The sequence below is a fragment of the Motacilla alba genome, chromosome 11, assembly GCF_015832195.1.
Source record: "Motacilla alba alba isolate MOTALB_02 chromosome 11, Motacilla_alba_V1.0_pri, whole genome shotgun sequence".
In the NCBI taxonomy this organism is placed as follows: Eukaryota; Metazoa; Chordata; class Aves; order Passeriformes; family Motacillidae; genus Motacilla; species Motacilla alba.
In genome coordinates, this window is record NC_052026.1 from 7,358,326 (window position 1) to 7,370,839 (window position 12,514).

General features: G+C 44.0%; 1 protein-coding gene across 9 annotated transcripts in view; it reads right to left on the reverse strand.

Annotated features, from left to right (window-relative positions):
• Positions 1-12,514, reverse strand: part of MYLK3 (myosin light chain kinase 3) — a 36,157-nt gene that overhangs the window by 8,507 nt on the left and 15,136 nt on the right. For 4 of the 9 annotated variants that reach the window (XM_038147956.1, XM_038147951.1, XM_038147954.1 and 1 more), the window contains 8 exons: positions 8,987-9,052; positions 7,940-8,030; positions 6,347-6,785; positions 3,738-4,291; positions 2,471-2,576; positions 1,374-1,467; positions 1,016-1,125; positions 241-382 (listed from right to left, as the gene is read on the reverse strand). In XM_038147956.1, the coding sequence (XP_038003884.1) occupies positions 241-382; positions 1,016-1,125; positions 1,374-1,467; positions 2,471-2,576; positions 3,738-4,291; positions 6,347-6,785; positions 7,940-8,030; positions 8,987-9,052 (1,602 nt within the window). Of the gene's footprint in view, positions 1-240; positions 383-1,015; positions 1,126-1,373; positions 1,468-2,470; positions 2,577-3,737; positions 4,292-6,346; positions 6,786-7,939; positions 8,031-8,986; positions 9,053-11,075; positions 12,346-12,514 lie in introns of those variants that run through there. The other 5 variants (XM_038147958.1, XM_038147953.1, XM_038147957.1 and 2 more) reach the window with 3 other exon arrangements.

Consider the following 12,514-nt stretch of genomic DNA (forward strand, 5'->3'; position numbering starts at 1 on the left):
GCTACAGAGAATGAAAAGCTTCTGATTTAAGAAAGGCAAAAGCCCAGAATCCTGATGATTCCAAGCAACTGAAGAGACACTGGAAAAAAGTAATCAATCTCTAAAGCTCCATCCATTGCAGCTATTAATTCTATTCCTTTATGAGTGAGTCCATGAAATGAGAAATTACTCCTCAGTAATCAGAGACTCTGTGGTGCCTAAAGCAGCACCACTCAAGCACAGGGAGCACAAACAACTGACCTTCAGATCTAAGTGGAGAATGTAATGCTGGTGCAAGTAGTGGACTCCTTCACAAATCTGTTTGGTGAACAGGATGGCATCCAGCTCTGTCAGATGGTAATTTTCATCTGTGATCCGGTCAAATAATTCCCCACCATCAAGACTACAATTTTCACACAGAAAAGCATTAAAAACCCTAAAATATTGCATTAGCCCAATTTATTTCCAGGTTGGGAATTAGGCTCTGTAATTGAGGGTCCTAACAAAACATCTAATAGAAAGTGTATCAGCAGCCTCAGTGACTCAAGAGACTTATTTCTCCTGAAATTAGATATCAATCTAAATTCAAAAATGGGAAAGTTGGCACTAGTATTTGGGGGATACATGTTAAACCCAAACCCACATGACCTGGTGATCCTATGGGACCTGGAGAACCTACAGGGAGTACTAAAGCATCTGTTGTTCTCTCATCTTACTAGTCATGGGAAAAGAAGTCTTCAATCTACAAAATTTACTAAATGGAACTTCTCAAACTGAAAGCTGTTTCACATGAGCTGACAACTGAACTTAATTCTGCACAGAAGAGAAAATTACTCAGAGATAAAGCTCTGACAAGCTTTTAACCTGAAGAAATTACCTTTAAAACATTGTTTTTTCCTTCTGAAAGTCAGATCAACTCTCTCTTAGGCTGGGAAACCACTCACTTCTTCACAGCTCAGAATTATCACTCCCTATTTGCTTTAGTGACCTGAGAAAACCCAGACATGTGACAATTCCTGAGATCACTTAAACTTACTATTCCATTATCAAAGTGATATTATTTTTGGCTTCAAAAGCATCATAAAGCTGGATCAGATTCACGTGATTTAACTGGTTCATGATGTTAATTTCATTTTTTACTTCCTCCTGAAAAAAATAACAAAGTAACAAATGATGAGCAAAATACACTCCTTGAATTTCAACATACCAAAACAGAACTATTTATAAAGTCCAACAGCAGCTACAGCACAGATCTCGAGGGGATTGGGGGTTTAATCATGAATACAGGAGATGATGAAGAGTCACAGCAAGCCCAAGGTTTTGCAGTATTTGATGGTACCCAGTGCTGGCCCTGGCAGGGAGGGCAGGGTCAGAGCTCCCAGCAGTGGGGTTACCTTCTCTTTGGCTCCTTTCACTTTGATGATTTTGGCTGCCAGGTTGAGCCCCGTCGATATTTCCGTGCACTTGTGGACTTGCCCAAAACGCCCCCTGTGGATGCCAAGGAAAAGATGGGAGAGATGGGAGAGCAGCTCAGCACAGAAACCTCTCCTGGAACTATTCTTATCATGAGCAAAAATAGCCCAGGACAAAGTGAACGGAGTCGGGTGGCCAGCAGCATGGAGCTCCTCTTTCTCTCAGCTTATGAAGGATTAGGTTTATCTTTCCAGCCAGTTGTTCAGTGCTTACATTAAAATATTAAGCCCCGTTGGTCCTGCTGAGGTATGATGGCCTAGCTCCCTTCTGTAACTGGACCCCCTTGCTGTCCTTCAGGGATATGTTAGTGGGTCTATTAACAAGGATATTTCTGTCCTGATCCCAGAACTTTTTAAATGACCATAAGAGCAGTAACTGTAGCCACTCCACAGCCTGCATTTCTGGCATGCTGTAAATTCTCCCCCATGTCATGCAGATATGTTAATGCCCATGGGATGATTCCTAAACACCATCTTCCCTGCTGTTGCATCACATTGCTTATACTTATTAAGCCATATTTGTATGTGGATCAATGTGTAAATCAAGCCTTCTTGTCACATAAGTAAGGATACAGGAATACAAAAGCTGAAGCAGCTGCAGACTTCCTGTGAGTGAAAACTAAACATAAGGTCAAAATAATTATAACTCTTCCTCAGTTTTCTTTAATGTGCAGCTCAGCACAGAGAAAAAAAGACTTTGGAAGCTGCCTGGCCTAATGGGCTTTGTTGACTTTTCAAACACTCTGAATCTGTCTGCCTTAAGGGTACAGGTCCTTCCCACAATTATTAAAACAAATTAAAAGAACAGTCACCAGGATGGCAGTCAGGCATCTGAAGATGGGGCTGGGGCAGAAACCATCCATCTAAGGGACATCCTTGACGTAGGAGCAGCTGTGATCACCCCAAGGGCTCCAGGATGTACCCACCCCTTCTGGCTGCAGAGAGCCTGTCTGTCCCTCACACACAGCCCTTGGGGCCAGCTGCAGGGCTCAGCACAGCACGGGGACAGGCACACTTACCCCCCCAGCACCTCGTGCCGACACACGGAGTAGCTCGCGGTCACCTCCGCTTGCTTGACGCTCACCACGCGGTGCTCGAACGGGGCTGGAGGAGAGGGGCTGTCATCTGCAGGGACACAGGCTGCTCTGACATTTCTGCACTCACCCCTGCCCCGTTCCACCTCCTCGCACTGTGGGTTTCACCCCACAGCATGTGAGGGGCTTTTGCTGCTAAATCCCTTTTACAGACCAGGAATTATACAGTCTGTACGAACTGAGATCAGCATCCCACCTCCTGAACCTCCACTCTGTTTTTTTAACCCACTGGACACCTTCAGGAGACCAACATTTTAGTTTATGCATTAACAGAAAGGGCCACCAGAAAATACTACCTGAAAGTTTGAGAAAAATTACATTTATCTTTTAATTGTTACGTGACAGCCAGAAAAACCAGCAAAAATGCACAGCACTGAGGAATGAGGACAGTGATTGATAAAACCATGGGGTTCCTCTTAGCAGCAAGATTTTTGCAGATAATTTCCAAATTAAAGCTGCAATTATTAGCATTACAACTACTAAGTTTAGTCTGTTTGTGGTAAGCTAAACTAGTCAACTGTGATCACCTAATGTCCAAGGTTTTCTAGGGTAAAGCTTCATTAAACTCACTTTTTATGTCCCCCATTGAAAGCAACTTTATAATTGATCTCCAGGTATCTCGGGCTGCAATTTAACATGTATTCAACTCATCTGCAGCCCCTGCTCAGAATGCCAGAGCAGTCAGGTGATCTGCCCGTGTCTGCACACTCTGGAACACACACACATATGCTGCCAGGAGAGAGCATTCCCTGAGACAAAGCAACCAAGTGTTCCCTCAGGAACCAGGAGACCCACGGCCAGTAACACAACAGGCCACAACAAGAAACATTTCCTGCTGTACTTCTCTGTGCTCTGGATCTCCATCGTTGCTGAAGAGTGCTTGGTTTGCACCCTCTATCTAAAGGAACAAATGCTGCATCTAAAGAAAATGGGCTTTCTCAAAATTCTCGTACTTCTCATCACACACACGCTTCATGCTATTTTATTTTAAATGATTTTATTTTCCCAAAACACACTTTATAAGGAAAGTTATTATTAAAAGAATCTGTGAATTGTTATTCACATAGTCAAAGGTACCCAATGCAAAAAGCCCTTGAAGTGTAAGACATGGGTGTTCTACTGAGCACTGCTCCTGCTCTTATTGTCTATACAACACGCAGGAACAGCACAAAATCCTCAATGAGCAACTTACCAATGATTTCTCCTTGAGTAGGAAGAGCTCTGCCAGCTGCCAGAGACTTGGTCTTCTCTGGTGCCTCTCCTGTACACTGCTGAGCATCATGTCTGCTTCCCCCTGCAGTGTCAGATTCCCTCCTCTCAGACTTGGAATCTGCTGGGCATTTTTCTGCTTTTGCTGTTTCTTGATGGATTTTCACTTTTACCCCTGTATCTTTCACAGGGTCCTTTGCAGAGGTATTCTGTGAGGTTATGGGCTCACATTTTAATTCTGATTTCTCTTCAGCTTTTTCAGCAGGTTTGGGCTTGCTCAGGAATGGTTTTTGTTTCCCTGTTTGAGGTGCAAGTTCATTTTGCTTATTGTCCCCTTTAACTTCTGAATCTGGTTTGGAGCTGATGTTTTTAGGACTCTGTTGAAGTTTTAATTTGTCAGGCAGCTGTTTGACTCCTTTCAAGTCCGCTGGTGTGGATTTCCCTTTGGAACTTTTACCTGTGCTGTCACTTATGTTTCCCTCCTTGGCCATCTCAACCTTTTCTTTCATGTCAGTCATATGTACACTGATGGATATCCTGCAGAGCAAACAGGAGACATTTGATATTGATGCAGGTGGCCAGCCTGGTTTTTGTAACTTTGTAGGGGAAGAAAAATCTGTTTCCAAACCCATACATTTCTATAGTATGGATAAAACCTAACTGTACCAATCTTGCTGGCAACAACCCACGAACACTAAGGGGAGAGCACCAAAAAGCATGCTGGCTCTTTCCCTGTGTCCTCCTCTCTCTACATGTCTGCCCTTCTGCTGAACAACATGTCTCACCCTGCAAAGAGTTAATCCCACATTTGAAAACTTACCCACTTTTTGTGATTATTCTGGTTGGTCTAACAAAACACCACTCATCTGGGCAGAGAGAGGAGAGTGATTGCCTGCACAAATTACAGGCTGATCAGCTAAATGGCTGGCTGCTCATATGGCTCTACAAATCTGATGGCTTGTGTCCTCTTCCAGCTGGCTGACCTGCACACTCAGCCATCTGTGTTTGGGTCTTCTGATGGGATAGCATTCTTTCCACAGCTTTCTCTTAAAAATCTAGCTTTGATAAACTCTCTCACTGCAGCAATACTATTTTCCTTGGCATTTTAACTACTGGAAAAGTTTGATGATTTTTTTCCCTCTTGTGTTGCCTAAAAAGAATACAGGTTAGAACCAATTCTCTGTGCTCCTGAACTCCATCAAAGACATTTGAGTGATAATGTTTGAATCAACTGTTACAGCTCCAACTGTCATGAGCAGTCTGATTTTACCAAGGCTGAATTGAAACTTGTGAAGTTGCAAAGGAGATTTTATACAATGGCAAATGAAGACAGCTTCTGATGTCTGGGAGAGAACATACCTCATTTTCACAAAGGTAATTGCCTCTTTTGGTGGAGCAACCTCATTACAAAAGATGTTGTAAAAGAAAATGTTTCTGCTTTCTTAAAACAAGAGTCTGAAACGTCTCATTTTCTGCACCTTTAACACCCTGGTGCTGTGGATCTAAGCTGCTCTGGTGTGAGCTGTGAGAGCAGCTGAAGGCAGCTCTGAGCAAACACTTCCTCTGCTATCTAGACAAGCCTGAGCTCAGTGGGACTCTCGGGCACTTCTCCAAGCTGGGGAACACAATGTCCCTCTGATGCCTCTGTGTGGGCTTACAAACTTCATTAGAAGTTGCATCCATTTTAGAGAGGTGTTTACCACCCTCATGTGACTTCACACTCCAAACCATGACAATGCCCGGGCTGCAGCTGCCCCTGGGGCTTACTCCAGCTTCTGCCTTCCACTCCCCTGCTGGCCTCCCTCATCCCCCAACCAAAACCTGGGGCTCAGACATCAAATTTGTACCCATGAACAACGGAGAAATTCCCCACCCAAAGTCATACATACATTTGTGTCACTCCCACACACACACATAAACCACTTTATAGCCACCCACCCAGACAGAGAAGGCACTGGCAGTTAAAGTGCCACAGAAGTTCCACTTGTTCGGGTTTAGTTGGGAGGAGTCTTTTGTTTGTGGGGTTCTGTTGTTTTCTGTTGTGTGGGCTTTTAAAATTTTAAATAAATGGGATTAAAATAAAATCCTAGATAAATAATCCAAAGGAAAATGGACTATGAAACACCTATATGAGGAAAACATTAGCCTGATGGAGATGAATAAATGAACAATCTTTAAACCAAAACACTGAAAACACTGAGGAGAACAGACACAAATTCTTTGGTTCTGTCATACACTAATAAATATCTCAAATTCCTTTCACCCCCATGGCCATAGAAACCAAGGAGCTGGGAGGGAGGGAGTTGTTTGAGTGAGTGGTTTATAACTATCTGAGCTCCTCTGTGGTGGTCACCTTTCTATGTCAGCACACAGAAGTGCTGACACCTCAAACCCCTCTGTCCCGTCTGAGCCCTGGGCTGCACAGACCTTCACACAGGCTCCCCCGAGCCTCCTGCCTTAAGCCTTGTAAGGTCTCTCCCCCTATCCCACCACGCAGGAGCTGCCTCCTTTAATGGCCTGGCTTTCCTTCTCTCCCTTCTGACCCGTGGCCAGGTTTCAGGTCCCACAGAAAGCGAGCACCAAGGCCATTACCTGGTGTGTGTCACCTCACAGCCCGTGTCAGAAATGGCCCGGGACGTGGAGGGCACAGCTTCCCGCGATGCCGCGCCCGCCGCGGGAGCTTTGCTTTCGTTCTTCCCAGCTTTCTGATGAACAAGCTGCCTGTGGCACTCAGCAAGGCCTGGGGCTCTGTCCACCTTCTGTGCCTTAGCAGCAGCATTTTGGTTGCCTGCGTGATCTTGATGTACGAAGGGAAGGCCATTGTGTTGATTCCCAGCTTTGACATTGATGTCCTTTTGCTGTGGACAGCTCTTAGAGCTCTGTGTTTTGCCAGCACCTTCTACCCCTTGCTGCTGGGCTGTCCTGTCTTTAATCTGGGGTTTGGAGTCAGCTTTGTGGGCTACAGCACTGGAAGTGTTCACCTTCTCACATGCTCCCTTGTTTTCATCCAGCTTTTTCACGCTTTTTGTCTCTGAATAAAAGAATCCATTAATAAACTATCCTTGGCAAAAGTCATGGCAAAACAGGAGGAATAAAGCAACACACCTCTCAAAATAACCCACAGAGTTACACCTGAAAAGATAGCAGGAATCCCCCAGAAGGTTTAAAATCCTTACACCATCAGGCTTGAGATCCTACTAAAGCTGCAAGGCTCAAGCTCATTGTATCTAAAATCTGAAATCACTTTGTGGATAAATAGAACAGGTAGTTCAAGGCACTGCAAATCCTGCAGGACCCCATGCACCCTTCTCCCCAGGCAGGGGGGTAGGGACACACCCGGCAGGACTCCAAGGGACACTGAGGCACGAGACAGTCCTTTTGCAGTTTGCACAAAAGGATTAAAAGGTTCTCCATCACCTTCCCATGACAATGGCTGTGGTTATTAGCATACAGCATGGCCAGACCACCAGCAAGGTTTGCTCACAACTCTGTGCAGCTTTTGGGTCAGAATTGTGACCATTTGCTTTGTTATTGTCACTTCCAAAGCCATGAAGCTAAAAAGGGGACTGCCCATAAGGCAAAGGATTCACTGACAATTTGTGAAGACAGCAGCATGACAGGGCCTGCTCAACATCACATTCACCCCTGCTGCAGCTCCACAGGCACTGACAGTGGATGCAACAGGGCAGCGCCCTGACAGATGCACCCTAAATAGGAGTCTGGCCCTGACACACCAGTGAAACTTGCTGATCAGAAAAAGATATTCCAGTGTCAACACATCCCTTTTTCAGAGAGGGGGAAGAGGGAGGGCTGCTTCAGAGGTATTAATGGAAAAGAACTTACTGGGTTTGCTATGTGATAGGGCCACTATCTTCACAGTATGTCCAAACAAGCTCTGCTCTCTGAATTCAGCTCACTGAAACCCAACTCAAAAAACCCCAGCTCTTCAGCTAAAGTGCTCTTTTTAATTTCTGTATCTTCTAGCTTTTTGTGGTGCTTGATCCTGAGGATAAATCATCTTGTGAAGGTGGTGAGAACAATTCTATTCTCCCAGTACTGAGGGGCAAAGTTACTCAGTTACATCTGAGTAATTCAGGTAGTGGGAAATAGCAGGCTATTAATTTCCAGTTTGTCTGCTGCACATTCTAGAGTCAAAGCCTGCAGCATGCCTGAAGTGATACATACCTTCCAGAGGCTTCTTGCTTTCAGTCTGGGTTCCTCTGTTACTAAGCACATGCTTAGGTTTTGCACCACTCTCCTCAGACTTATCTTTGGCCTAAAAATGACAGGGAAACCAGAAATTACAGTTACAGCCAAGAGTGTCTGCTTCCCACCAGGTTCCTGCAACTATGTAGGCATTCAGACTCTGAAAAATGGACAGTTACACCTCTTCTGAATTATTAGTCAGTGCTGTCTCTACTTCCTTCCTCCAGTCTCTCCCTGCCTTTGCAGACAGGCATCCTTTTAAAACAACAGATTAATACATTAGATCACTGCTTTCCAAAATTTTCACTGCCAGGGTTTTTGCCTCCTGTCATCTTTACTCACATTGATTAAAAAGTATGACATGTGAAACATGAGACAGTAGAAAAAGAAATGATGCTGTATTTCTGTTGCTTTTTGGCTGGTGACAGAACGAAAAATAATGTTTCTGAATATATTTGTCAAAACATACTTGTCTCAAGGTACCTAAAAATTCATTATTTGACCTGGTAAGAGGTGATACCAAAAAAGAACCTCTAGTTTTAGATCAACTCTTGTGTATGTACTTGACATTTCACATGTCACCTTTAGAATGATTAAAAACAGCAGCAGATTTTTATCTTTAAGCAGTGTTTTTCCCCCAGTTAATTTGAGAGGAGGGATATTTTGTAACAGGACCACTAAAGACTTGACACAGCAATACATGTGAAATCACATTACAACTGACTTCTGTGTAGCAAAAAACATGACACAAAATTAGGGAAAGGCATAATATTTCCTGTGGTTGGCATACAGTTAAAAATCTAGTGATGATCTAGCCTCCTACCCTGATTTGTACAAACAAATAAGCAACATATAAAGTATTTCTGCAGGTAACTGATTACAGCTGCACATCAGCCCTTCACCTGTTAGTAAAAGCAGTTAAAGATTTCATGCACCAACCCTACAGACTGAACAGAGCCTCCCCACCTCCCCATTCCAAAAAAAACCAAAACACCCAAAGAGTAAAAGTAGGAAAAAAATCATTACCCTTTTTATTACAGCTCTAAGCAAACCTGCAACAATGACCAGGGTGAACATTATTCTGGCACAATCCTACATGCAAAGAAAGCCTTGGGTAAGTGACAGTTTAATGCTGGTGCATTTTTTTTTCTGGTTTTTAAGTAAGAAGTTAGAGGTTTAGAACCTGGGAAGCTCAATTCATAGTCTTTGTTGACTCCAACCCCACAAAACTTCTTCCATAAGCATTCCCAAGGCATCCCTGGAATGCAGTCACAAACAGCTTCACCCAGAAATGCAAACAGGACCTCCCCACTCCCAGCCCGTGATAAGCAGAGCCCTGGCACAAACAGCAAAGGCTGGAAAACAGCAACAAGCAGGCAGCAAGTTCTTTTTCTGTGCTCCCCCTGCAACTGTGCAGCTCTTTGGACGTGTCTGCGCTGCTGTCACACAAAAGGCTGCAAAATCCAGACCAAGTTAGCACACGGCTCAGCACAAGGTAATTTGTTCACCTGTGCTCTGCTGCACGTTTCCCAGCCAGGTCACGTACACACACAGCCTCCCTAACTCGAGCCTAGTTCACATATCACTCAGCAGGCTGTGATCAAAGCACAGACTTAAGGTCTTAAAACTGACCTCGTGCTCCAATTTCAAAAAGTGTTCATGAGCAGAAATAAAAAGGAGGACAGTGATGGTCATATTCAAAACTGGAGTTTGCCATAAAGGGGCTCGCCCACCACACCCTGCCTGCTCTCCAGCCAAGGCACAGGTTAGAGCCTGGACAGACCTCCACCCCCTCCCAGCCCACCAGGCTGTCACCAGCAGGTCATCCCACCTCAATCTCTACCTGCCTATCCACCAAATCAAGCAAAGGGCAGGATCTGTCTCCAGGCATTTCACAGTGACTGTAACACAGCTTTACCCAAAACACATCAGACTTTCCCATTTCTCCAAAAACCTGGAGAACTGAAGCTGGAACTGCTGCAACTGAGCTTTATCTCTATCCAGATTTAAGGTTGATAACTAATGTGTGATTTATTGTTCTCAACACTAATGGAAGCACTTTATAAATTCTTCTGTCTCCTAACAGGCAGCTCACTTGTCAGCCTCTGGCACTTAAAAAGAAAGACCAGGAGAGCACTAAAAGCTTGAAAAGGTACATTGCCATCAAGCACTGCCCTGTTCTTCTAATGGGTTAGATGTACCTTTCCATCAAAAGGTTTTACAGCTTTGGTGGAAAACATTTGGATTAGACACCAATGGACACTGTAATTTGAGCTAAATTCTCCTGACTGTAATCACATCTCCACATACATGGAGATTGTGAATGAATAAACATATTCCAGCCCTTGCAGTTTTCCTCTCTTTTGTTCCCATGGTGGGGTGGAAGCCACAGTGAAAAATGGAAACTCCCATTACCTAGAACTAATTCCAGACACCTGGAAAACAAGGTTGATCTATTTTAAAACACCGTATCTGGTCTTGCCTGTTCCTCAGTCACTGCCCTCAATAATTAAGAAATGCTTGGGAACTGATGTCTGGGAACTTGCAAACACAAGAACTACTTGATTTCAGGAGTGACCGATGCCAATGGAGTTGATGAAGTCACAGCTGCACCACTAAAATGTAGCTAAAGACAACTAAGATGTCAAAGGATGTGTAAATCTGCTCAGTAACATGACCATAAGTCAGCACAGGTCTCAGGAACTGGTGCTATGTTCAGAATTTGTGAACAAACAAGGATAAAGAAGCTTCTCTCAAAAAAACCCAAAAGCTTCTAGTATGTTACTCTTACTTTTCACTGGGGCCTCAATTCAGTCACTAATTTGGGTGACATTGATGAGCTTTGAGCACTGGTAAAAGCTGAATTTTCCTTTCCAGTAGCAATCTCCTCCTCACAGCCATTCCAGGACTGCCCAGCACCCTTCATGAACCTCACACACTGTTTTGAGCTTGCTCCCTGCCTTAAGAGCCTTGCAATTCAAAGGTCCCAGCAGTAACCTGTACCAGCAATACAGAAAGGAAAGCTTGAATTAAACATCATGCAAGAGACTGACAGGAGAGTCTAAAGCCCTGCTATGTCATAAACTGAAATGAAGAACAGTAAAACTAAACCAACCTCAAGAGGGATTTCCAGCAGACTCCCCTTCTTCCAGGGCACAATGCCTTTGAGAATGAAATCCACTACTTTAGAATTTTTTAATACTTCTCCCACAAACGTAATAACTTTATCCAGAGTATCAACCCTTTTCTCTATCTTTGCCAGCCTCTCCTTATGCTTGGAGGCATCTAGCTGGGCAGCTTTCATCAAATTCAACACTTCTGAGCACATGCTCTGGACGTCAGCCTGGGCAGCGCTGTCGGGTTCCTTCAGGCCTTTCTGCACTGCCCCTGTGCCATCAGGAGCTGGGGATACTGTGAGCTTGCTAATGCCACTTCCTACATCAGCAATGCCTCTGTCCACTTGCTGCAGTTTGCCTGTCAGGTCTTCTTGGAAATGCAGCAGTTTGTCCATCTTTTCATTCAAGAGATAGAGTTTTTTGTCCACCGTGCTCAAACTGTTCACTTTTGCAGGCTGAAACTTGGTCAGGGCGTTTCCCTGTGCGAGGTCCAAGCTCCCCGCAGACATTGTGTCCAGACAGCAGGAAGTCAGACAGATTAGGCTGGCTTTGCATTAATCATAAATTAGAACATGAGGCTCTGAAAGTTCATCTTCTTCAGCTATTCCTCCACCAGACAAGCTCACTTACTGGAGTCGCTAGAGCATGTCGTGAGATAGCTACTGCACAAAAGATTTATTTCTGTGTTATCTGTTTCTTACTGTGTGCTTTCAATGATGGAGGCAATTTGGCACCAGACTATGTTTTCTTGTGCCTCCTTGACGTCACAAAACCATTTAAAATTCTTTCTCGAGTGGCTGTTGATAGGCAAGCATCTTAACAATGGCCAATGCCCGAGCAGGCCTCTGGAGGGAGGGGGATTGTTTTCATGACCAGTTTTAGTTCTGTGATAATGAAAAGGTGCTAGAACATTTCCCTTCATTAAACAGGAAAAAAAATAAAAGTAAACTGGCTGGCCTTGAGCTGAAGCTTGGAAGAATTCAGCCGTGTAGCACGGATGCAGAACACCCAGCATAGACACAGGGTGCTCTTTCAGTTGGCTGGCACTTGAATTTAAAAATAGAGTACAATGGCAATGACCTGAAATACATATCTAGCTCCAGCATGTCTTTGTCAACTGAAACTTCTAAAATTAAATCTTTCTCCCAGGTTATAAAAATGAACCAAGTTAAAACAAAATCGTAACGAAGGCACAGCAGAATTAGTCTAACTATTAGCAATTAAATTATTAAATCATGAATCTTAAAGGATTTGTTATTGACTTGCTTTTCACTTCTGAATCACAGCATATCTACTATACAAATTAGAGTCACTAGAGAACAGAAAAAGTCACTTCACACTGCACAGGCTCCACTGGCACAGCTGTGAATGCTTTAGAAACATTAATGAATGTACCCTTACAATAGCACACAGAAGGGGAGTCAGTTCTCTGCCACAG